The sequence below is a fragment of the Mytilus edulis genome, chromosome 4, assembly GCF_963676685.1.
Source record: "Mytilus edulis chromosome 4, xbMytEdul2.2, whole genome shotgun sequence".
NCBI classification, from domain to species: Eukaryota; Metazoa; Mollusca; class Bivalvia; order Mytilida; family Mytilidae; genus Mytilus; species Mytilus edulis.
The window spans coordinates 26,426,301-26,453,941 of record NC_092347.1 but is presented as its reverse complement, the minus strand read 5'-3'; the positions used below and the strand labels follow the sequence as shown (position 1 = coordinate 26,453,941).

The 27,641-nt window shown below is 33.5% G+C and overlaps 1 protein-coding gene across 1 annotated transcript in view; it reads left to right on the top strand.

The window, feature by feature from the left end:
• Window positions 1-210: 210 nt before the first annotated feature.
• LOC139521309 (uncharacterized) overlaps window positions 211-27,641 on the top strand; it is a 39,069-nt gene continuing 11,638 nt past the window's right edge. The window contains exons 1-10 of the mRNA XM_071314787.1: window positions 211-247; window positions 1,387-1,622; window positions 2,305-2,403; window positions 8,588-8,744; window positions 11,910-12,138; window positions 13,906-13,990; window positions 21,555-21,638; window positions 23,194-23,351; window positions 24,715-24,764; window positions 25,853-25,976. Coding sequence (XP_071170888.1) covers window positions 211-247; window positions 1,387-1,622; window positions 2,305-2,403; window positions 8,588-8,744; window positions 11,910-12,138; window positions 13,906-13,990; window positions 21,555-21,638; window positions 23,194-23,351; window positions 24,715-24,764; window positions 25,853-25,976 — 1,259 coding nt within the window. The remainder of the gene's footprint in view (window positions 248-1,386; window positions 1,623-2,304; window positions 2,404-8,587; window positions 8,745-11,909; window positions 12,139-13,905; window positions 13,991-21,554; window positions 21,639-23,193; window positions 23,352-24,714; window positions 24,765-25,852; window positions 25,977-27,641) is intronic.

Here is a 27,641-nt window from a genome sequence, read left to right as displayed (position 1 = left end):
CTTATATATTATCTACTCACAAAACTTTATTTATACATCCAGTTGGGGTTTTTTTTGCATCAGAAATTTAAAATTTCACGAAACTTTTTGAATTTTCTGAAACACACAATGCATATTACTTTAATCATATAAATATGCTCAACAATTCCTTGACGTTTTCCATTTTCACAGGTTCTTATGTACTGATAATATATGTTGTAACGTCTCAACATGGCTATATTTTCTACAGGTTATGACAATTGTGAATGTAATAGCAAGTATAATACACTAATGACCGTCCTAGAAGGTGGAAATGCAGAATTGTCAAATTCTTAGGGTAGCCGTTGTTGTCCAACAAATGTGTTCAAAATTGTTAACTAAATCAAACTCATCAGGACTACAATATTATAAGTCAGTTTCGCTGCTTGCTGACTATCCTTCTCCGAGGTATCATTAGCTTAGTAGTATGTATTTTGGTATTGACATGATTTATAATAAACCTCTTCAAAATTGTCTATTTAATGAAAAAAATCAGGAAAGTATGTTGTCAATTATTGTTGTTGTTATTGGTTTTGGTAGGCGGCTTACTTATGTAGTAATTGCGCCTTCAATTCATATAACATAAATATTATGTATATATAATTTCAGTCATTTTTAGTATAACGTTTTGGAAATTATGAAAATATAGAACCACAGTAGTTTCAGTTGGTGATCCCTTCGACCGACACTAGCATCCTGTTGTCTATCAGAAGTGGTGCCGACTCAGTTCTAGAAAATGATAAATTCAGACTTGCATTTGAAGTTCTTTTCAAGATTTACCTCCACCAAGAATGTTTAAGCCCAATATTTGAAAGATAAAGGATGTAAACATAGCTAAATACACGTGAAGCTATCTGACACAAATGGTCATAGAAAAAAACAATTATTCAGGTCAACATTGCAGGAAGGAGATAGGAACACATTTAGTCATATTAGAAACATATTTACTGTTCCCAGGTCATATTAAGAATTTTAGTAAAATTTTCATGTTTATCCACAGCGGTAAACCAGTACTGTTCGGACCATTTGCTGGTAACTCAAACTTTTAAACTTCAGTAGTTTGCGACAGAGGTCAAATTGTTTTAATTGGTCTTGGTTTAATTCAAATCGTTATTTATATTTACATTATTTTGGGCGAATAAATAAACATTCCTGTCCTTTCTGAGTAGGTGCGAAGTATTTTTAAATGATCTTGTCGATCTGTTTCAAATTTAATAATGTATATGATAACACATATGATAAAACTATTGATGTTAAACAAACATTTTCCAAATGGTAGTAGATCTTGTTTTCTGCATTTTAAGTTTCTAGAAAGTAATAAATATTCATTATATTTCGTATACTTATTTACAGACAACTATTTTTCAGACTATGCTTTCGTAGACTTATCTAATGTCTTGGAACATAAAACCAGACACAAAAGACAAACTGATGAAGCTCCATGCGATTTAAAGGAAGAACTCTCTCTTCCTATTTCTTATAAAAATCACAAGAAAACATTACAACTTAAAAAGAATAAAAGGTTTTCTCCAGAAAATATCCCGCTGCTGATACAGGATGAAGTCGGATATCTAGTCAAGAAGAAAAAAGTAAAAAAGAATGAGGTAGGAGAAAATAAAAGTTTAAAATATACTCTGCGGAGCAGGTCTGTGGTTTTGATTTATGGACCATTTTAACTTTTGGTTCTTCAAGAAGTCATACGCTTTTATTTCAGTTAATGTCCATTAGTCATCACGAATACCCAAAACTTAATTCTTCAATCATTTATAAAAGAAATTTGATATTAAAAAAAACAATGTATATCTATAAAATAAAAGAAATTGTCACCCTTAGCGTTTTTTAATAAACTACCATTTTTCTTTGGACATATTTCGCTAAAACGCTATCACCCATAGAAAACTTTAAATATATATTTATGATTTATGATTTCTTTTTGAAATACATAAAATCTAAAATCGAAGAGAGATTGGTTCGTTAGCCATTTGGAAATTCCAATTGTACGTTCCTAGGGAAATGTAACCTTGCGAACATGTTTGCAAACATCTTGAGCAGAAATTAGTTACAATAATGTTATGATTTTCATAATCATACCTGTGTGAAATTAAAATTCCCATTATGTGATTTTTCATTCAAGTTGATTACTTATTCAATTATCTGTGTATTACCATAAAAGATTGGACGTGGAATACCTGAATGTATAAGATGTCTACATGTTGATTTATATTTACGAATAACATTTTAGCACTTATTTCTATTGTGTTTCATATTTATGTTTGTTTGTGTTAGGTTACAGCACTGTATTATTACGAAGAGGATGGACTCAGATTCCCAATCATGGTAAAATGTCGATTTGCAAAGGACTGTTCGTCATCAAGATGTGAAATCGTAAGTCTTTGAATCTGTAGAAATTTTTGCTCTCGATTAAAATGTAAAAGGAACATAATATATTAACATCCTTTTAAATTCTGACGGTGACCTATATATATTAATTTTTGTGTCATTTGATCTCTTTTTGAGAGTTGTTTTATTGCAATCATACCACATTTTCTTTTTTAGCTCACCTGGCCCAAAGGGCCAAGTGAGCTTTTCTCATCACTTGGCGTCCGTCGTCTGTAAACTTTTACAAAAATCTTCTCCTCTGAAACTACTTGGCCAAATTTAACCAAACATTGCCAAAATCATTATTGGGGTATCTATTTTAAAAATTGTGTCCGGTGACCCGACTAACCAACCAAGATGGCCACCATGGCTAAAAATAGAACATAGGGGTAAAATGCAGTTTTTAGCTTATAACTCAAAAACCAAAGCATTTTGAGCAAATCTGACATGGGGGTAAAATTGTTTAACAGGTCAAGATCTATCTGCCCTGAAATTTTCAGATGAATCAGACAACCCATTGTTAGGTTGCTGCCTCTGGATTGGTTATTTTAAAGAAATTTTGCTGTTTTTGGTTATTATCATGAATATTATTATAGATAGAGATAAACTGTAAACAGCAAAAATGTTCAGCAAAGTAAGATTTACAAAAAAGTCAAATGACCGAAATGGTCAGTTGACCCCTTTAGGAGTTATTGGCCTTTATAGTAACTTTTTAACCATTTTCCGTAAATCTTAGTTATCTTTTACAAAAATCTTCTCCTTTGAAACTACTGAGCCAAATTATTCCAAACTTGGCCACAATCATCATTGGGGTATATAGTTTAAAAATTGTGTCCGGTGACCCTGCCAACCAACCAAGATGGCCACCATGGCTAAAAATAGAACATAGGGGTAAAATCAGTTTTTGGCTTATAACTCAAAAACCAAAGCATTTAGAGCAAATCTGACAAGGTTAAATGGTTTATCAGGTCAAGATCTATCTGCCCTGAAATTTTCAGATGAATCGGAAAACCCATTGTTGGGTTGCTGCCCCTGAATTGGTAATATTAAGGAAATTTCGCTGTTTTTGGTTATTATCTTCAATATTATTATAGATAGAGATAAACTATAAACAGTAATAATGTACAGCAAAGTAAAACCTAAATAAGTCATCATGACCAAAAAGGTCAATTGACCCCTTAAGGAGTTATTGCCCTTTATAGTCAATTTTAACAATTTAAAATTTGTAAATTTTCACTAACATTATCTACTATAACTACTGAGCCAAGTTCATTATAGAGATAATAGCAAGCAGCAAGAATGTTCAGTAAAGTAAGATCTACAAACATATCACCATCACAAAAACACAATTTTGTTATGAATCCATCTGTGTCCTTTGTTAAGTATTCACATAGACCAAGGTGGGCGGCACAGGCTCTTAAGAGCCTCTAGTTATATTATATAAACCACTTTGTAATATTTGATGTTTTTATAAACAGTATAAATACAATTATTAACCGAATGTTACCATTAAGGTAGTACTTTTCTAGCCTTCGTATTGGGTTTATATGAACATCAAGATTATGTAATGTATGTAATATTGGCTGTTTTCTGTATGACAGTCCGTATTTGCATGTCTACACCATACATTGGTCTGGCAATTATTGTTATGTTTTTTCCAACTTTTTATCGCACGAACTTTGTGATTAGATTTTACGAAAAAAAAAATGAGGCGAAAGACACCCATTTTTATTTGATTATTAGGAATATTAAGTTCAACAGTTTCTAAGAAGGTATCACTCAAAGTCATTGAAATTCTAGTTTGATACAAATTTTTGGAGAATATGTGACATGTTTACCCCCCTTTTTGCTATATTTTATGGTAAATAAATGTAGAATTTTGCCATGGATACACATAAAAGGAATTATTTTTCACCCTTTTAATCAAAATCAAATCTATGGAAGATACTGATTACATACATATGCACATGTACAACACAAACAGTAAGGTTAATGTGTTAGAAATCCAGGAATAGGAGATGATGAAACATTTTGTGGCTCATTTTTAATTTTATTTTCTAACTGTGGAGTGCTACCTAACCCATTTACATATCTATAGGTTGCACTTTGTAAATACAGCTGTTTTTCAAACCACGCCTCTTTTGGGTAGATATATAATATTCATTGATAATTATTTTTGTTAACGTACTGGTTCCCAGTTATGATCTCTATGTTTCAACTCGTAGAGTCATAACTTGGGAATGTGAACAGTAAATATGCATATGCATTCAGTCATATTGAAATCTGTTGAAATCCTTAAGTCAAGGTAGAGGTAGTACAGAAATTTAGTGTAAGTTTATAAACTCTAGATGTGGTACAGTTTTAGCCGTAAAAGGAGTTCTTATGGGAATTTGCATTGTGAATATTTACAGAAATGCAACCTTTATTGGTTGAAAAAAAGAGAACACACAGATTTTCACCAAATCTGGTTTACCTCTGAGATGTTAATGAAATTAACTTAAACATGTAGTTTTATAAATATTTCAGGAAGATTGAGAAAATCCTGGGCCTAAACTATGTTGACTCAGCTTAAATTCACAGTTTACAGTATGCATAGTTTACTTGAGGCCCTGAATCCAAAATAAATTTATAATATATGCATTTTTGTCATTTAAATTGTTTAAAAGTGATAATATTTACTCTTCGCAGTCATTGAAACTCATAGATCATTCCTGAAAATCATTGATTGGATGTTTTCATCCTGTTGACAAAAGATGTTGGCAAAAGAAGGTGCCATTTTGGTTCTCATACTGGTACCGTCAATCTGCAAGTAGTGCTGCTCGTTGAAAACAAAATTGTTATTTTCTAGCACTAGTCTCAGCAACTGAACCAGACAGTCTGTAGGGGGCTGTTTTGTCTTGGCTCCGTTATATTGATGACAACGACATCAAATGGAACGAAACTGCAGAACGTCTACAAGAATTTCTCGATTTCTGTAACAACTTTCATTAATCGATTAAATTCACATCTGAAGTTTCAAATGAGAAAATTGCGTTTCTCGACACCACCATTACTTTAGAAAACGGAGTCATGACAACCGACCTTCACACCAAAAAAACTGATAAACACCAATTTCTCTCTCCGAAGAATTGTCACCCGAAACACTGTTCCCGGAGCATTCCATACAGCCAAGCCATCAGGTTAAAACGGATTTGTTCATCGGATCAAAATTAAACCATCGTTTGGGGCAACTTAGAAAGCAACTTAAATCAAGTGGTTATAAGAACAAAAATATTTCAGAAGCTTTCGGTAAAGCAAAGAAAAAGGCCAAACAAACCTACTTGAATACAAACAAAAGACGACCCAAACAGATAAAATCCCGTTTGTTGTTAGCTGTCATCCTGACCTGACAAATCTTTCACCCATTGTCAACAAACACTGGCGTCTTATTGAAAATGATCCTTCCTTAAAAGAGATGTTTCCATCACCTCCCGTTATGGCTTACCGCAGAACCAGAAACCTGAAAGATATTCTAGTAACATCCAAAGTATCTAAACAGGAGATATCAACAATCGGAGGTTACAAACCATGCGAAAGGGACAATTGTAAGTGCTGCAAAGTCGCCAACATTGGAACCCAATTCGTCAGCACAGTCACAAAGAAAAAATACAACATATTTATAACTTCAAATTGCAAAACGCAAAATTGTATTTATGTTTTAACGTGTGGAACTTGCAAAATACAATATGTTGGTGAAACAGAAACACCATTTAACATCCGACTAAATAACCTTCGGTCATTTTATACAAAAGACAGAAACTGCCCAATCACAAGACACATTTTAAGAGCAGGACATGATTTTGAAAACGTGACATTTCAAATCATTGAGAAAAATACAAATTGGGATACACAAGGAAGACAAAAGAAAGAGAGATTTTGGATGCACCAGTTACGAACTCTTGAACCTGATGGACTCATTAATGAGAGAAACGAAAAAAGATTTAAAAACAAATCAAAACCATAATTTGAAATCATACAAATTAATTTATAGAAATTCATACAATTTATCGAACATCAATAAATGTGTTAAACTTTTATTTCCAACTTTATGTAGTTGTAGCTAAAAACATATCTTACGCAAATCTTGTGTAGATTAAGCTACAAAAATATGTTTTTGTCATGCATCCGATTTCACCTTGGGAGATGCACACGCCTGATGAAGCTTATTTGTTTAGCGAAATATTGCGTATTTCTATTTAAAATCTAATAGAACTTTTTAATGTATTAATTAGCGTGTTTAAGTCATATTCTTGGACATATATATATATATATACAACTCGTCTAAACATCAACCCAACAATGTTAGATCTGTAAATTTGCTTTCGCAAATTTTTGGTTCTTCCCTCGCCGGGATTCGAACCCATGCTACTGTGATATCGTGACACCAAATCGCCTGCACTGCAGCCGTCCCGCTAGACCACACGACCACCTGGGCTCTCAAAAAAAAGAGCTTTCGCTGGCCGTGTGTTACCTTTCCTCGTCAGTTTTAATCTAGCGGCGTACTACAGTACATGATATATAAGGCATGAAGATGTTATTGTTACAGATCAGCTAAATTATCTATAGTAAAGGATCCTACAAATTAATGTAATATACAGTCACAGAAAATAATTATATTTATAAGTACGTCTGAGTCAGTGACAACTCTACAACAGATGTATCCATCGGATCGCCATCAATGATGGTGATACATGGCTGTGTACATAATGTATATACAACTCGTCTAAACATCAACCCAACAATGTTAGATCTGTAAATTTGCTTTCGTAAATTTTTGGTTCTTCCCTCGCCGGGATTCGAACCCATGCTACTGTGATATCGTGACACCGATATATCATTGAATCTGCTTTTTCTCATCTCTGCAATAAGATTCTGTCACAACTGTCATATATCTATAACTTGCTATCACTCTGTCCAAGTTTGTACAAATAGTCAATTGTTACCATTTTCCAAGTATGCATTTAGCCTTATGTCAGTACTTGATACTGAAATTTACGGACACCAAACTAAAATGGCTCTATTATGTTTGGCTCCGCAAGGAAGTAAAAGATAGAAATTCTCGATGATGTCCATAACCAAGGTCTTCATCTATGTCTTGGTGCATTTAAAACCTCATCAGATGAGAACTTATTTGTAAAGGCCGACAAGCTTTATCTCTCTCATAGACGTTTGAAGCTCAATCTTCAGTATGTTGTCAAACTCAAGGCATTTCCAGACAACCATGCCTACAACTATGTTTTCAATTCCGTTTATGACCAAAGTTTTGAAAAACATGAAAATAAAATTCTTTTTATTTACTGCTACTTCGGTCACAAAGCTGCAACTTTCCGCCTACCTTGAGCTGCATCCATCTTCACTGAAAAAAGCTGAGGAAATAATTCTGGCCTTGCAGTTTATTGCTTCTTCTATCAAATTAAAGTTTATTAAATGATCTGATTCCTTTTCAAATCTTCAGGCAATATACAATACCAAAATTAAATTAAAAGCCCGTTAATTTTTAAAATCCGTAGAGAGAGCTTTGAAAATAACACCTCATTTTTATATGGGTACCAAGTTATACCGGCATTCACGAAAACAGAGTTGTAGATCAAGAAGCAAAGAATGCCCTGAACGACCAATTATCTATACATGAAATACAGTATACTGATTTAAAGGCTAATATAAAAGAATATGTTTAAATGTATGAACAAATGCTTGGAATAATACTTCTTACATGTTGGCAGTTTTGTGTGAAGAAGAATTGTTTTATTACTCACGTAAAAATTAAAATACAAGTAACAAAAATATCGAACTCCGAGGAAAATTCTAAACGGAAAGTCCATAAGCAATTGGCAAAATCAAAAACTAAAACACATAAAACGAATGGATAAAAACTGTCATATTCCTAACTAAGTATATACATTTTTTTAAAGGAGAAAATGGTGGATTAAACCTGGTTTTATTGCTAGCTAAATCTTCATTTGTATAACAGTCTCATTGTTTTTAAATAATTAAGCCACGCTCGTGATATGAACATGAAAAGTATGTATTTCTTTCCTGGTAAATGATATCTATTATATTTCGCTACTTCTATTTTTAAAGTGAAGTTGACGCGAGCATCATTTCGAATGTTAATGAATAAAATAACAAATTAGTAATTTTTTTTATGTAGAAAGGAGACTTATTAACAAAAGATGAGCTTATAGAAATAGCTGGATCTGCTGCTGAGAAGAAAGCTGAATATGATAAATCAATACACAAGGTTCCTCATAATGTTAAATATCTCCCTGGATTTGAAGACACCGGAACAGATGACACACGGATACCAGGTTTGTAAAAATACTTATAAATGGTAGTATATTAAAACAAGAAAAACAATGTAATGACGTCTTTGTTATACGAGCGAATTTAATCAGTTTAGCTTGATGTTATCACAATTGTCATTTTTTTTTTTATTTTGTAGATTTTATATTTCAAAACAAATGTTAAAAAAACCCTGTTTTTATTCTCTTCTTAATTCTATGGACTTTTAATGAACAAAGTATCACAACGGTGCCATATAAGGTGCAACATCGACGTACACTTTTGGAGTAACTGAGATCGTCGGTTTTTAGAAGTGTGCAGTTTGCTCTTTATTCGTTTTCTATGTTGTGGCTTTGTATATTGTAGCGTTTCCTTTAAGTGTTGTTCATGATTTGCCATGTCATTGCCTGTTTGTTTTCTACTTTGAGTTTGCTTATCCATTTGTTTTTTTTTCCCGTGATGCTTCAGTTATATTCAAGTTAGGTTTGAGACAACATTAGTGATTTTCAACTTCGTGCTTTATTTGGTCTATTAATTATTATTTTTATTCGAGCGTCACTAGTGAGTCTTTTGTAGAAGAAACGCGCATCTGGTGTAAGTACAAAATTTGAATCCTGGTAAGATGAGTTTATTAACCAAAATCAATTACAGAAAAAAGCAAAAAACTTACTTGGTGTGTCGCTTGTTGTGCAAGCATAGTCCGCAATGCAAAAACTGCCGCAATCCAGAAAAAGGTATAACAGTTCGTTAATTTGCAGAGAAGACTTACAATTTCGTCTACATATGTATGGCATTGAAAACATTTTGCTAATGAGTTCAATGATAGTTCACCAATTTGTGATGATGACGATTTTAACGAAGTGTGAATACGTCATCCTTTTAGACAGACCGATTGATATTATAGAAAGAAAAAAAAAGATATTATAGAGCGGAGAGTATGGAACTACCGAGGAAAGGAAATGGACAATTGACAGTTTGTCATAAATTTTAGTTCAACATCGAGACAAAACTATAATAAAATGGAGACCTTATAGTTTCTTGTTTCCCAGTGTCCCTGAAAAATATTAAATGTTAACATTTGTAATCTATGAGTTGGGATGTGGCAAATATAAATAACTTCAAAAGTAACAGGAACAAATAATTGAATAAAAGAAGATTAACTGAAAAAATAAAGAATCTTTAGTTACATATATGCACGCCTGGTAATCTACACACGCAGAACATTTGGTTCTGCAATAAAAACCGTGAGAGGATTTTCCGGTTGTGCTTAAGTGGAGTAATTATCACCGCTTCAAAAGGTATGTACATTTCTAAATCTCAATTTTCTTATTCAACTGATCAAAATATTGAAAATCGGAGAATGCTATGCTGTGGTGAATACTTTAACGAAGAGATACGTGTATCATTCACTGTTGTACGTAGAGTTGAACTCCTACAAAATCAGTTGCCCCACGAGAAATTGCTTAAAAAAGTGACATTTCAATTTTGAAATGGTTCTATTTACAGACCTACAAGTTCAAATTTAGTATTTTTTTAGGGCAATGGGTATGAATGTTGTGTTTGGCGGCGTTAACGCTGTCCGGTGTTGATAGACGTCTTAATAATTCCAAAAGCTACATTTTTTCATTAAGTCATGCGTGAGGGGATCGGTTCTGATTGAGGACATCGTGAATGCGTGAGGGGAAGAACAAATTATATTTTTATATTCAAGCTATGAGTCGTTGAAACTTACCTAAATTAGGCTACATTAGAAAAATTTATGAGATTGAATTATGAAATAGATTGTGGGAACCTAGGTTAAATAATATGTTTCACGAAGAATAAAAACAAAAAATGTGGTCAACGATAACCAAAAAATACTGCAGAGATGTTGGGGAGTATCTCATTCGTCTTGATTCGTCCTTTTCAAACCACTCAACAATGTCCAAAAACAGGTCGAACGCAATGTTGTTTAAAGGAAAACGTCCACTCTGTTCTAATGAAAAAAAAACCTAAAAATTTCTCTTTTCCCTACGTCTGAGAGTTTATCTAAAGCACTTTAAAAAAACTTTATATTATTCCTCAATTTCTTCCATCTGGTCTTTCTCGTGGTCTACTACGTGGTCTTCTTCTATGACTTCTTCGTTGGCTAATACATGCTCTTCCTAATGGTCTTCCTCGAATTTATCTTGACTTTCATCGATGTTCGTGAATAATAAATTCTGTTCTGCCTTTTTTGTTTCGAAAATTTGGTGATTTAGTGTGAACAGATAACGTCTAATATATATAGGTGTTGAAGTTTTGATCGGCGATATACTTTTCTTAAATTTATGTGGTGATCTCTGTGACGTATATTTGACGACAGGACTACTCCTAGAGGGTTTAGTTCGCTTCGAGGGCGGGGATAACTTGTATCTCCATGGCTATTTGTAGAGAGTCAATTTTAGTCCTCTTTTCCTTTTTCCTTTGAACAATGGCATTTTATGAAATTGATCAAACAATTAGTAGTTTGATTTCATTGAATCAGTGATCAGTTGACATGTATTGCAGTATAAGGATAAAAAAAAATGTGTGTCCTTCCCCTCACGCATTCACGATGTCCTCAATCAGAACCTATCCCCTCACGCATGACTTAATGAAAAAATGTAGTTTTTGGAATTATTAAGACGTCTATCAACACCGGACAGCGTACACGCTTCTAAAAACAACATTCATACCCATTGCCCTAAAAAAAACTAAATTTTAACTTGTAGGTCTGTAAATAGAACCATTTCAAAATTGAAATGTCACTTTTTTAAGCAATTTCTCGTGGGGCAACTGATTTTGTAAGAGTTCAACTCTACGTACAACAGTGAATGATACATGTATCTCTTCTTTAAAGTATTCACCACAGTATAGCATTCTCTGATTTTCAATATTTTGATCAGTTGAATAAGAAAATTGAGATTTAGAAATGTACATACCTTTTGAAGCGGTGACAATTACTCCACTCAAACACAACCGGAAAATCCTCTCACGGGTTTTATTACAGAACCAAATGTTCTGCGTGTGTAGATTACCAGCCGTGTATGTTGAATAGAAAATCTACAACTAAACATTTGAAAAGGTGCTATGTAGTGGTAGATTTAAATGTATTTGTTGATTTACGTACCCCAATGTATCAATCCTTTTTGTCAAGCAAAGGCATTAAAATATCCTTCATTTAATAATAGGTTTAGATCCAGAAGGCCATCCCGATGACAAACTACCGCCTGTGTTAAAGGCAAGTAAGAAATTAAAGATGGAAGACATATTATCTAAGGAGGCGCTACGTAAAATAGCAAAAGAAAAAGAGAAAAATAAGGGGAAAAGACAGAAAAGACAAACAGAAGAACAACTATTTGATGAAAGAGAACACGTTTTAGATTTATTGATGACAAATGATTTTCAATTTTTTCAAAAGTAAGCTATCATTTATTCATTTTTTTGTCATAGAAATGTTAATGTAATGTCTTGATTATTTTGGATTCTTCTATCAAAGTTAAAATAACACGTGTTTACCGACCATCCAAAAAAAAAAAAACAACCCGTAGCCGTTAACATCAATGGTTTTTTTTTTATATATTATTAACTTAACTTAATCGTAAAGTTGTTTATATACTTTTTATGTCAATCTTTGGTGGATAGTTGTGTCATTGGCAATCGATCCCGATTTCCATATTTTTGGCATCGATGTTCAGTTCTTTCTGTTTTTATGACTTGTATAGTCATAAATACAATAAAGCGGGAGTCGTATGGTAGTCAGCATTTCAGTGTTGACATGAATATCAATTATAAGGTCATTTTTATAAATTTACGGTTTGCAAAAGTATGAATTATTCAAAATACTGAGGATTTTCTTATCCCAGGCAAAGATAACCTTTGCCGTATTTGGCACAACTTTTTGGACTTTTGGGTTATCAATGTTTTTCAACTTTGCACTTGTTTAGCTTTCTAACTATTTTGATCATAGCGTCATTATTGAGTCTTTTGTAGGCGAAACGCATGTCTGGCGTATTAAAGAATAAGCCTGGTACCTTTGATAACTACCAATTAATACAGATAGCGCATAAACTTAACATTATCAATGATCCCTGTAAACTTAACTAAAGAACAAATCACGAAATCTTTATATTGACCAACGAACCATAAAGACGAGATCAAGGTCAGATGAACCCTCGTAGAAGGATAAGTACATTACAATCATTCCATACACCAAGTATAATGGACAAATTACTTATAATATTTTAGTTATAGATTAAATATAGATGACTGATCCATGAAACGAAAAGTCATGTTTAAACCTGCCTGACGGACATGTGAACCTTGCAAGGATCCCATATTCAAAATATAATTAGCCAATACCTCATTAAAAAAGTGAAAGTGAAAAATGTCGGTGTCAAATTAAGGTCCAATGAATGTGTTTTCAAGCTACCGCTGAACCATGAAGTGAGGTCAGGTGCAATGAGCTGGCACCAAAAGGAAACATCTTAACATAGGGCAATTCTGTACAAGGGAAACATCAATAACCGCATGAGATAGAAAGCTTCATATGCATAGTTAAATCGCCGCTTGATAAATATTCCTTTTTTTGTATTGTGAGACTTTCGTCGAAGGGTAGACATTAAATGAAAAACAAGCATGGCAGACTTTTCAAACGACAACCATTTCATTGCAAGCTCCTGACATTGGATAGGCACACACATAATGTAGCAGGGTTTAATATGATTGTGTGTCAAAATGTTCAATACTTAGAAAATTTTCTTGATGTTATTGTATTGATGAAAGAATGGAATCATTTATTTTGAAAACGACACTTATTGAAGTCCCTTACAATTGTACTGGAGACTCCGTTGATACTATATTTTTTTAAACCTAAAAATAATTTTCTATTAATTTGTTTGTGTCGAAATAAGATAGCCAATGTCTCACAAAAAAATAGAAAAATCGGTTGTGTGTGGTTTTGTATTGTCAGAAGCATTTCAACCTGATTTTTGACAAGTAACATATGTAAAAGCTTTTAACTTGTTAATTAAGAGCAACGAGAGATGCACAGTGTATGCTGGTATATATATTTTATTTTATTTCGATAACAAACGTTTTCCCCCTATAGTATTCTTCGAAATTCGAAGTTTTATAAAAGGCATCATTCTGTAGGTAAAATGTCTGACAGGTCATTTTTTATTCAAGGTTTAAAAATCTGGATGGCATTGAGAAGACGGATGAGGAAGCTCTGGATTTTATGTTAGAAAAACAAGCACATTACGCCTTTTCGGTAAACATTAAGAATTAGTAAAAAAAAAATTAAATCGCGTATTAACTAATATTATAAAACTCAGCATATGCTACAAAATAATTAATGTTTAATAAATAATAAAGGACACGAGGTATGGTTACAGATGACACAACATTCCATAAACCAAAGAACTATAATGTTAACAATTACAGATAACAATCAGGCATTTTTCAATGAGCAAAACCCATACTATATAGTAAGCTATAAAAAAAAAAAGGCATAACAAATGTGACACCATTCTAAAAGGAAAACATACGGCCTGATTTATGCTTCAATAATGATCGAAAAACAAATATGGTAAATCCCAATTAATGACCATATGTTCCTGATATCTGCTAGAGTGTGTTGGATTTGAAACTCTGCGCAATCGCTCAACTCCATCACCAACCTATGCCATTGTTGTTACAACACAAAATTAAAAAAGATAAAAAAATCAGTTATAAAAGGACTTAACTGTCAGATCTGGACTACAAAAACATAAAACAAAAACACAAAAAAAACACATATGAACTGTTAGGGATCTCAAATCCCCCTAAACGGTGCCCATTTTGCTGCACCAGATGCGCATTTTGACAATAAATGTCTCTTTAGTGATGTTTGAGTCCAAAATTAGTGAATTAATCAAGTTTTTCAACACTTGCATAACTATCAGTTTACATTCAATTCTTAAGTGTAAAGACGTCAATAAACCAATGAGCCGTACGGTGACCTATAGTTGTTAATTTCTGTGTCAATTTGGTCTCTTGTGAACAGTTGTCTCATTGGCAATCATACCACATCTTCTTTTTTATATATATGAGAATAGCATTACCTTGAGCAATGACAACGTAGGTATAGATATAATGTAGAATCATACGAATCATATGTGTTCATTACTGTATGCAATATATATTAGTTTTGTTTTAATAATTCAAAAACATAATAAGTACTGTTGTGAATTAGTGATAGTTTTAGTTTAGTATTTTATACTCTTTTATTTGCTTAACTTTTACCGCCATTTACATAACAATAGGCCCGCAACGTCGTCACTTGCCGACGTCTCTTTGTATATATTAGACTCTAGTAAAGCATACGAAACATTGAAGACGCTTTTGTGTTTACTCGCCTTTATTATCGATACGTCCAAAACATTGGTGCCGTGACCAAAACAGAAGAATACGAAAGATGAGTACCGCGACAACAAAGATGAAGACCAGGCCTTGAAGGCATAAAACTTTGCTCAGTGCTCGGAGCACAAAAATCATGCTCGAAGCATGAAATCCAGCAATTTGATTGGTTGATTTTCGAGTCTGAGTACAAAAATCATGCTCGAAAGTTTTATGACCGAGCTGGACATCGGGGAGTTCTTACAAAGTTGCTGAAGAAAGTGGAACCGAGTTCCGAGGAACTTTTGCAGGAATATGACGTTAGCGAACTTTCTACCATTCGAGGACTTATTGTTAGGAAGCAGGAAACGATCGATCAACTGAACGAGAAGATTGTGGAGGAACTATCTGAAGAGGAAGTGAGAGAAGAAATAGAGAAAGCCGACAGATACACGTATGACATAGAAATGACAGTAACCAAACTTTCAAAAATCATTAAGGAATCGGAAATCACAGACAAACAGTCAAGTAAGTCATTGCTAAACCCAAATGCACACGAGTTTATCAATTACACGAATCATCAAGAAAGTCAACCACAGCCCAGTTTCATGCACGCAAATACTTCAGCGTCCGTTTTTTTAAAACTCCAGCATGTACCACAAACTTCCCAAATTAAATTTACCAACGTTCGGCGGGAATATGTTAGAATGGCAACCCTTTTGGGATTCGTTTAGTGCTGCCGTACACGATAACCTGTCTTTAAACGATGTACAGAAATTTAATTACTTGAAATCGCAACTGTTCGGAGAATCCACCCAATGCATAGCAGGTCTACAAATAACTAACACAAATTACGGACAAGCATTACATGTACTGAAACAAAGATTCGGTCAACCACACAAGATAGTACAAACATACATGCAGAGTTTAATCAGCCTTCCTAGTCCAACGTCAAATATTACACATTTGAAAAAATTCTACGACAGCATGGAAAACTACATCCGTGGCCTTGAAAGTATATGGGAGTCTCACGAGTCGTTCGGAAGCCTTTTAGTGCCCATAATATTAAATAAACTATCTAGGAATATACGAGAAAACATGGTACGTGCCCACGGAGTGTTACGGCAAGCTATTCAACATGAGATAACGATTAAGGAAGCGGATCAGTAGGTAAACGGTGATGATATAGAGCCAAATTACACACCCACATCAGCATTCTTTACGGGTACAAATCGCAACTACGCTTATCAAAAAGGGAAAAGAGACATAACCAAGAAGCCGTGCATCTTTTGTCAAGGAGTTCACGCCCCATTGGCTTGTAAAAATGTTATGAAAATTGAAGATAGAAAACGCATTGTTAAGGAGACGCAGGCATGTTTTAATTGCTTAGGAAATCAGGAAATCACAGAGTGGCCGATTGCAAATCCGATAAAACGTGTAAAAACTGTAATAAACGACACCATACTAGTATTTGTTCAAATAAATGAAACACACTTGTATACCAAGTCTAAATATAGCAGTACATAAAAACCAGATACCGATACCGCAGTCGCAAGCATGCATTCATCCACATCATCGGTTAGATCGCAGGTATTGTTGAAAACCGCGATAGCACCTATCACGTATGACAAGACACATTTTAACACCGCCAATATACTATTCGACGAAGGAGCCCAGCGAAGCTTTATCACTCAAGAGATGGCCGATTTATTGAACCTGAGACCACATAGGAAAGTAGCGATAACGATATCCGGTTTCGGTGAATCCAACAAGAAGGTTAGAAATTAACAAATTGCTACTATCTATATAAAAGGTCTAACGAATACGCTTATCCCTAATGACGTTATTATAGTACCACATATTGCTTATCCGATACATACATACGCAAGGAACCAGTCGAGTTTTACGCATTTAAATGGATTGAGGTTAGCCCACCCAGCTTTACAGGACGAGGATTTTGAGATATCAGTCTTAGTTGGCGCCGATTATTATTGGGATATAATTGGAGACAGAGTAATTAGAGGTTCCGGACCAACCGCTGTTCAGTCCAAAGTTGGATACTTGCTATCAGGACCTATACAATTGAACACTAACAGTAATAATCAATCAACGTCATCGATTATGAATATTTTGATCCCACACATACTAGAAGAATGTGAAATACATAAATTTTGGTCAATCGAATCCATAGGAACAGAAAAGGACAGTGAAGTGAAAGCGAAAACGAACATACAAGAAATTACCACTTACCAAGAGAATAACATTCATTTGAAAGACAATAGATACATCGCCAAGTTCCCCTGGAAACAGGAACATCCGGAGTTGCCTAGCAACGAGATGATAGCCAGAAAGAGAACATACAACGTAATAAACCGACTTGCTAAAGAACCAGAGATGCTCAAGATATACGGTAACATTATCAACGACCAAGAAAATCGAGGTTTCATAGAGAAGGTTGAAACCCCGGATGAGACTACTAATCAAGTACATTATATTCCGCACCACCAAGTGAAAAAAGATTCATCGACGTCACCGATACGTATAGTATATGATTGCACTTGTCGTCAAGATTCAGAATCACCCAGCTTAAATGATTGCCTTTCTTCTACACCGCCGCAGCTTAATAAGTTAACATATATTCTTACACGATTCCGCTACGGGAAATACGCTTTAACAACTTATATTGAGAAAGCATTCCTCCAGATTGGACTAATTGAAGAAGACCGCGATCCCACCCGATTTTTTTGGCTTAGAGATCCAAACAACATCAAGAATGAACTTGAAACTTACAAATTCAAGGTAGTTTTATTCGGATCGACATGTTCGCCATTTATTCTTAACGCTACATTATTGAAACATTTATCAACGGTTACAAGTGCTACTGCTGAAATACTCAAGCGTGATTTGTATGTAGACAACGTACGTACGAGTCTTAATACGGAAGAAGCCGCATTAAATTTCTTTGAAGGATCTAGAGAACTCATGACAAATGCAGGATTCAATTTAAGAACATGGAAGTCAAATAGCAATCAACTTAGCAACGAAGCTATAAAGGCAAACGTACTTGATAAGGATAGCGAGACGAAAATTCGTGGCATGCGTTTGGATGCGAAGTCAGACATATTGACATTTGCGAAACTAAATGAAAATCGTATAGATATTGACAATTCACAAGCGACAAAGAGAGAAGTATTGCGTAAATCATCGTCAATTTACGACCCACTCGGAATTCTTGGACCAGCGACCGTAAGAGCTAAGCTACTGATACAAACATTATGGAAAGAAGGATACGATTGGGACCAGGTGTTACCTAGCAACATAGTTTAATCATGGTGTGAAAATTTAGATGACATCCGAGATGTAACTGTTAATACGAAAATCGCACGACATTATTTCAACGATCAAAATGAGAACGAAAGCAACGAGAAAATCACATTACATGTCTTTGTTGATGCCCGCCAACGCGCTTATGGATCCAGTGCTTACTTGTGTAAAGGAAACACTTCTTTTCTATTTCTCGTAATTGCAAAAAGCCGGATCGCTCCACTCGCCAAAATGACATTACCAAAGCTAGAATTGATGGCTGCATTAATAGGAGCTCGAATGGCTAAAAACCTCACGAAAATCCTAGAATCACAACGCACAGTATTATGGAGTGACAGTCAGATCGTTCTGCACTGGATTTCGTCTTTAAAAATCATTTGAAAGTTTTGTTCAGAATCGTGTGCTAGAAATTAAAAAAACGACACAGCACTACGACTGGAAATACGCACCAACAGAAACAAATCCAGCCGACCTTCAAACTCGAGGAATTTCATCAACTCAATTCAAGGACTCGACTTTGTGGATGCAAGGACCGTCATGGATATCGCATGAGAACAGTTGGCCTACATGGACCCCACAAGTTAAACAAGAGACTCTTTTTTTAACGACAACAGATGACAGCGAAAAGATAAAACGGTGTTTATTAAATGGAATTTCGAAAATAATCGATCTATCAAGATTCTCGTCATTGAAGAAGTTACTACGAGTTACATGCTACGTGTTTAAATTTGTGAATATATGTAAAAGTAAGCGACCGTATAATTTGAGGAAATATGCTAGACACGGAAACGATATTACGAAAGATGAAATCGACCGCGCAACTCGTACATGGATTACAGATATTCAAAATGAAAAATTCAGTAGTGAAAAGGAGCAACTCTCAAACCCGTCACATGACAAGAATCTACCGTTAGTAAGACAATTGCGCTTGTTCATAGATACAGAAGGTATCATTCAATGCGCCGGGCGCATACACAATTCACAGTTAGACGACTCCGCGAAGTTTCCAGTGTTACTTCCGAAGAAAAATCAATTTGCGGACTTAATTATATTGAACGCGCACCTGCAGAAGTTGCATTCTGGTGATGGACAGACAATTAAGCAAATCGCCAATCATATTGGATACCTTCCATTATACAATGCGTTAAACACATCGTTCAGAAATGTGTAAAGTGACGAAAAGTGACCGGAAAAGCATTTCCACAGCAAATTTCGCCTCCGCTACCATGGTTACAGTCACCGACATGATTCCGTTTACGACAACTAATGTTGATTTCGCTGGACCACTATTTGTTAAAGATAATGGACTTGTTACAAAATCGTATATTTGCCTATTCACATGTGCTTGTATTCGTGCCGTACACCTAGAACTTGTTACAGATATGACAATCGAATCATTCAAATTAGCGTTTAGACGATTCGTTAGTAGGAGAGAAATTCCCAGTACTATTTATTCCGACAATGCACTAACTTTTGTTTCCGCTTCACATGATATTCCAAAGGAAATGAACATTCAGATTAATTGGAAATTTATTCCGAAAGCAGCACCGTGGTAAGGTGGATGGTGGGAGAGACTAGTTGGAATTACGAAAACGGCATTGAAAAAAGTGCTCGTGAAATCTCAAGTAAATTATGACGTATTACGAACAGTTTTGATAGAAATTGAACGTGTAATCAACGATCGTCCGATTACATATGTGTCGTCCGACATCCGAGATCCAGAGCCGCTAACACCGTCACATCTACTGCAGGGAAGAAGATTATCGCAAGAGAACAATTCTGATGTCCATTATTTAAATTTTGATTTTACAGAAGCAAACAAGCGTTACAACCATAAAGTAACTTTAATTGAACACTTTGCAAAACGATGGAGAATGGAATACCTCACCGGATTAAGAGAATTAAGAGACCAAATCGCACATGTGAAAATCGGTTCCGTCGTACAAATCATGGACAATTCACCGAGAATGATGTGGAAACTAGCAGTTATAGAAGATTTGATCACCGGGAATGATGGAGTAGTGAGAGCAGTCAAACTTCGGACATCAAATGGACTGATTACCACGAGACCAATTGTGAAACTGGTGCCATTAGAAATATGAACTTTAATTGTTAAAAGAGTTTTTTCAATACCCTTTTTATGAACAATACATGAACAGTAATTGCATTTTGCGGCCCCCAGAATGTTGTGAATTAGTTATAGTTTCAGTTTAGTATTTTATACTCTTTTATTTGCTTAACGTTTTACTGCCATTTACGTAGCAATAGGCCCGCAACGTCGTCACTTGCCGACGTCTCTTTGTATATCTTAGACTCTAGTAAAGCATACGAAACATTGAAGACGCTTTTGTGTTTACTCGCCTTTATTATCGATACGTCCAAAACAAGTACCAATATCGATAAATACACATATTAGGGTAAGTTACTACCTTCTGGAGCACCAGTTTTTAGTCTTCTGTCTTCTGTACTATTATTTGTCTGTTTGTCTTTTTATTTTTAGCCATGGCGTTGTCAGTTTATTTTCGAACTATGAGTTTGACTATGCTTCTGGTATCTTTCGTCCCTCTTTCATGCTAATGCTAATTGATTTCCTTTAATAGTTTATTTAAGAGAGGCTCAAGAGATGTCAACGGGATAGTCAAACTCGCGAAACGAAAACAAATTGACAACACCTTGATAAAATACGAAAAACAACGGAAATACAAACAACTGTCTGCAAAACACATAACCTAGACCGAGTGACACCGAAAACACTAGTTTCTTTCATATCAAATACACAAATACAATCTGATAAATCGGTTATCTGGTTGTCTGTATATTTATATAAAAAAAAATCAGCTCCTTACCCAATATGAATCCTTTTTGAACTGGTTCGCTACACAAACTATACGAAAGGATCCATTTTGTGACTCGCAGCTGATATTTTACAATATCAATATGCAGACATCCTGATAATCGGTTCATCTCAAACGAGTAGCATGATATGAAAAAAATATCATAAAACAAGATGAAAAGAAAAATACACAAAATAGAGACAAACAGTTATAATGTTCAACATTCTAATATTTGACGAGCATACTATGAATTAATAGCTTTAATTGTTCATTTTAATCATAATCAAAGTGGTTTTACAGATTGACATGTACATGTATAATATCAGGAGAGATGCACCAGATATTAAAATTCGGGTTCATCTTAACGCAATCATCCCTGTAATGGTAAGTATTGTCTATAACACGTTAATCATAGAGACGTCCTCGTATTATCTCTTGAAATGTTTATCAAAATCATTATGTATAGACTTTATAGGTCATAAAATTGAGAATGGAAATGGGGAAAGTGTCAAAGAGACAACTACCCGACCATAGAACAGACAACAGCAGAAGGTCACCAATAGGTCTTCAATGCAGCGAAAAATTCCCGCACCCGGAGGCGTCCTTCAGCTGGCCTCTAAACAAATATATATACTAGTTCAGTGATAACGGACGTTATACTAAACTCCAAATTATACACAAGAAACTAAAATTAAAAATAATACAAGACTAACAAAGGCCAGAGGCTCCTGACTTGGGACAGGCCCAAAATGCGGCGGGGTTAAACATGTTTATGAGATCTCAACCCTCATGTATTTCTGAAGACAGGTTAAATTTCCAGAAGAAAAAACAGAAAATGAAATAAATTTGCCTTTATGGCTATATTTTTGTCTGGAATTCCTTTGGAATATAATGGTTAGTCAAAGATTTAAAGTATGGATGTATAGAAATTATAACTGGACTGATGGATTTATAAAAGTAATCAGAACCAGTTTCGAAGGTAAAAATTGACTATTATTTTGTCGTTTGTTAATGTTTTTTATAGCTGTTTCTTGTTTCTCGGGGTTTTTTTTATGTTTTGGCTTCTTTAAAGCTAGCTGTACGGTGTCATGAGCCAAAGCTCTGTGTTGACACACGTACTTTAACCTATAATGGTTTACTGTTACAAATTGTGATTTGGATCAAGATTTGTCTCATTGGCACTCATTCCACATTTTCTTATATCTATGGTTATAATTTTCCATTGTCATAATCTCCTGTTCGACAATATCAAACTTATCGGTTATGCTAAAATCTAAAATGAAGAAATGCCATATCTGTTTAGTGTATATTAAATACAATATTTGTTTTGCATATTGTCGCTAGTCCGTCTAGGTACCCTGATATATTTAAGGAAGTAGACAAACATTGGTGTTTCGAAAGACTTTGAAATCAATCTTTAAATCAATTGTATAGAAATTATAAAAAAAGTGACCATCTGTTTATATGTACCCCTTCAGATTTGCGAATGAAAATTTCAATTTTAGATTTAGTAGGTTGTTTTAAACCTTATCAATATTTAGGCTTATATTGTTCAAAATCTTGTTCGAATATACTTTTGATTATGAGGTTGTTATCACTAGGATTGATTTCGATAACACGTAAGGTTTGAATTTGAAATAAGATCGTTAGGTTTGTTCGAGTTTTTCATTGTTTTATCATTAACATTTTATGAGAAATCTATACCAGCCTTACAGTATATCCAAAGAACACCACATGCCAGATCGTAACATTTTTTAATTAAACTGAAAACAGGGATGTTTTATTCCTCATAATATTATTTAAAAAACTTATATAGCAAGCTTATATTTTTAAACATATGAAAAGCTACAGTTAACAGTTTGATGTAAATCTTTAAAAAATACAGTTACCTTTTCATCGAAGCATGAAACATATGTAAATGTATTGTATTTTAAAATAGGCACATGAGGACGCTGCAGTTTGGTCAGATAATCCAATAAAATATACAGAAACAGAAATACACTTAGATGCTGATAAGGCGCTTGATGATCTTGCGAAATATGTATACAATAACAGTTACCTAATGTTAGATGTTGATCATGTGATGGCATTTACTGGGTAAATAAGCTTAGAATTATGCTTCGAAAATATTTTATTCATCTAAATAGTCTTTTTAAAATTTTTCAATTTGAAAATAGATCTTTGAATAGTTCTAGGTCATACATAATTGGTTTTTTTTATGCGACTGTCATACAAGTGAGAAGTTTATCTAGCTTTAAAACCAGGTTCAATCCACCATTTTCTACATAAGAAAATTCCTGTACCCTTTTGGGAATATGACAGTTGTTATCCATTCGTTTGATGTGTTTGAACTTTTGATTTTGCCATTTGATTGGGGACTTTCCTTTTTGAATTTTCCTTGGAGTTCAGTATTTTTGTGATTTTACTTTTTTTTATACCTATTGCATTAGTAAAATCAAACTAATGTCGAGATTTATTTAATGCTGACAGTTAGAAAATCAAAATGCGTACACTATTTGATTGAACAGAATGTCACAACAGTTTTAACCATCAGAATGAGTCATGCTTTAAAGTTTTGGAATTGACAAGCTGTAAATATTTCAACCGAAGCGTAGAATACCCTTTTCATTCCCATATTTTTTTTCTCACTGATATTAAAATTTGCTATCTACGCCAGCTTTACTGACCGCTCAGTAGCATCTTCTACCGATAAAGATGTGCCAAGAATTTATTGGAAATACTCAGCCCATTCTGCTTTAAGACAAGCTATAGGAACACATGGAGACACGCTAATAATTACCGATTAACACACTGTGATTTGACTTAACTTAAAAATAAAAAAATAAATTATATATGAGAAATAAAAAATTCCTACTGGAGAATGATTATAAACACTGAAAAATTAACATTTCATTCTGAGGTCAAAATAAAAAAAAAAACTGAATGATTGGTTTACTTTGGTATTTGTTGGTACATTTTATGAACATATATCAATTTATGGTACGTTTGTATATATCGTGCATACACTTGAGGCAGCATATGATTACTTGCATTTTAGTCGGTTTAAGTTTGTAACCTTTATTTGATTTCTCTTAATTGATTTATGATTTTTGAACAGCGATTAAATACTGTTGTCTCTATTTACATATAATTAAAAACTAGAAAACAAAAATATAACATTTAACATGAATTATCTCCACAATTGTTTTAACACAGAGGCTAGGTATATTAAAAAACCTTTAAATAGGTACTTGATCAACATTGAACAATGAACTTCTTGCCCGAATGGATATTGCTTAAGTCGGTGCACATTCGATTAAAACCATTACACTTTGATCACATCAAGTAATGAAATTGTAAAAGTAACAAAAGTAATTATAAATTTCTCTAATTTGATATTGATACATAATATAAAATGTTTATAAATGACAACGAGTTCCAACTGATTTATTCCTTTCAGGCAAGATTTGGTGCGGAACAACTCAGGCGATCTTCAAAAACAAGTTAAAGGTAGGATCGCTATCTTTGTAGAACATATTAGAAAATCAACATCAAAAACACAAGGAACAAAATGTTTATATCAGGAATGTCGTGAACGATAATTAGTGAATCCATTATTTCGTGAACTTATTCATTTATAGTACTTTAACATATACACCGAAATAAATGAACAAACAACTAACTCAAAATAATGTTTATTCTAAAATCCAACTTTTACATATAATTATTTAAATTAAATTTAAATCGATATTGTAAACAAAAGGATATGAAAAAAATCGATCATTTTGGCTAAACAAAATCTTTTATGTTGTCAATATATATTCCGATGTACATGTTAAAGAACAACTTTTGTACATATAGACACCTAGTTACTTAATTTAACGATGTTTTTCACAATGAATTTCCCCGAACGAGTGACAAAAGAACAACAAAGACATGGAGTTTACCAATAGCCCAACTTACTGGAAATACTATATCGCCTAAAAAAAAACACTTAATTAAATAGATATCAATTAACATCGATATCTTACACGGAATGAAATGAACAACATCAATTAATTTTACTAAAAGCGTTTGCTTAAAACAATACATGTATACGTAAACGCATTTCTCATGAAATTTCACACAATAGAACTGACTGACATATTTGTTATTAACAATGTTATTATCGATATAGCAAACGAATCGGGTGAAACGGTTGTATTTCCTTTTAAGACTAATGTGAAGATATGTAGGGAAATTCCAGGTAGATTATGGTTATGGAAAGCAAATTCAGTAATTTTAACATCCTACTTGCTAGTATGCACATAACTGAGAATAGAAATAGGAAATGTTTCAAAGAGACAACAACCAGATCTAAGAACAGCCGAAGGACGCCATTGGGTATTCAATACAGCGAGAAAATTTAACAACCGAAGGCTAAACACAAATGTGTACAATTTTAGTGATAATGGAACTTCAAAATATATAAAAGAAACTAAAATTAAAAATCATACAAGACTAACAAAGGCCAGATATGCAAGAACATAAGCACACATTAACAATATAATGAAATAAAATTATTGTTTATAATTAATTGTATAAGTTTGGATATTTAGGATATACGTACGTTAATAATATAGAAGGTATCATATGTAAACAACCTTGGTACGCCGTCTCGATCATTGAGTCACCAGCAATAGGATTTGTTGCCAGGACTGCTGCACACGAAGTAGCTCACAAGTAAGTGTGTATATATCTCTTAAACGGTAACAAACAATCGCTTGAGAGGCAAGTTATGATGATTATCATACATGTCATAAATAATTGATAAAGTGTTTTATTTTTTTACAAATACTATACTTGCGCATTGATGATAATGAACCCACCAAACTGTTAAACAATTAAAATAACATATTTGACACTTTGTTAGATTATTGTTTGAGTGAAACAAACAAAAAACAAAAAATACAAAAATCTTGTTAATACCCTTTGAACATGTGTATTAATTAAGTGAATTATATATTGTTGACGATCGGATAAAGCAGATAAATTAGAAGAAACGGTCAATTAGGAAAGCAGTGGTGTAGTGATTGAGCGCATCAGACTTCAAACAAAAATCCCCGTTTCTGAGAGAAAATTTCAAGGACTAAATTTCTCTTCCTTGAGACCATTTGTGAGTATGGTTTTCTGAAACGATGATAGTTCGTTGGATCGGCACTATAAATGGATGACCCATAATTTGTTTAACTCGAATCTGATGCCTCTTTAAGCATTCATAATACCAGATTACAGTTAGTTTCCGTTCTCTTTATAAAATAACAATTTTAAACTGATTGACTGGAATTTTATAGTATGCCATTGTTGTTGCTTTGAATTTCAAATGAGATGAACCAGTAGTGTCCTGTTAAATGTGTTTTCTTTAAATAATGTACGGGATATGTTCATACTGATACTTTAGAACATACTTACCCCTTCTCGTCCAATGAAAAGTCATTTTTTTTTACCTCTAATTTTCATAGTACATGGTTTCCATGCACTATGAAATGCTATACATGAATGACTTTTCATTGTCAGTTAATTATTTAAGTGAACTCTTAAAAGCTGCACTAACAAAGTATACAATCCCCTAAGGCATTTTCCTTGGGAAAATATGCTACTGATTAAAGATGAAAGAGCAAAGATTAAAATAAAAACTTTTCGAATTTTGCAAAATTTCATGCATTTTCTAATGGTACACATATATAGAATACACAAACAAAAAATGTAAGGATAAAAAAAAAATGATATTTATTTAATTAATATACCTTAAATTTGAGGGAATTATTTTCTTTTTCTAAAAAAAAAAACACAATGCCAGACTGCTGATATATAAAGCAAAAGATTGTTTTGAAACACAATACATTTAACTTTATCAATAATAAGTAAGCATTTAATGTTGAAGGTCTGAATTCAAATATTCATACAAAGAGTTTTATATTTATAAAAAAAAATCAAGTTTCAAAAAAGAGGATTTATATAACATTGTGTCGCTTTTTAAAATAAAAAAAATCTAAAGATATATAAGTATTAACTTTTACCTGAAGCAGAAGAAAAACAATTTATCCTTCGCAAACTATGTCAGTGCTATTTCATTTCATCCATTGAAATGATCATCACCTATGTTTTCTATTTAGTTCATTATAAAAAGTGAACTCTTATTTAGGTTTGAATATTACAATGGGAAAGAATAGTTTTGTAAGGTCACTCGAAAGTGTGAATATGTTCTACATTGGTCAGACAATACTTGGTCATGTTTTATGAAACCCTCGGCTTCGACTTGGGCTTAAATCTTCATAAACATGACCAAGTATTGTCTAACCTATAAGTATACTTAATTTCAGTATGACTCGAACCCTAGATGAGTTG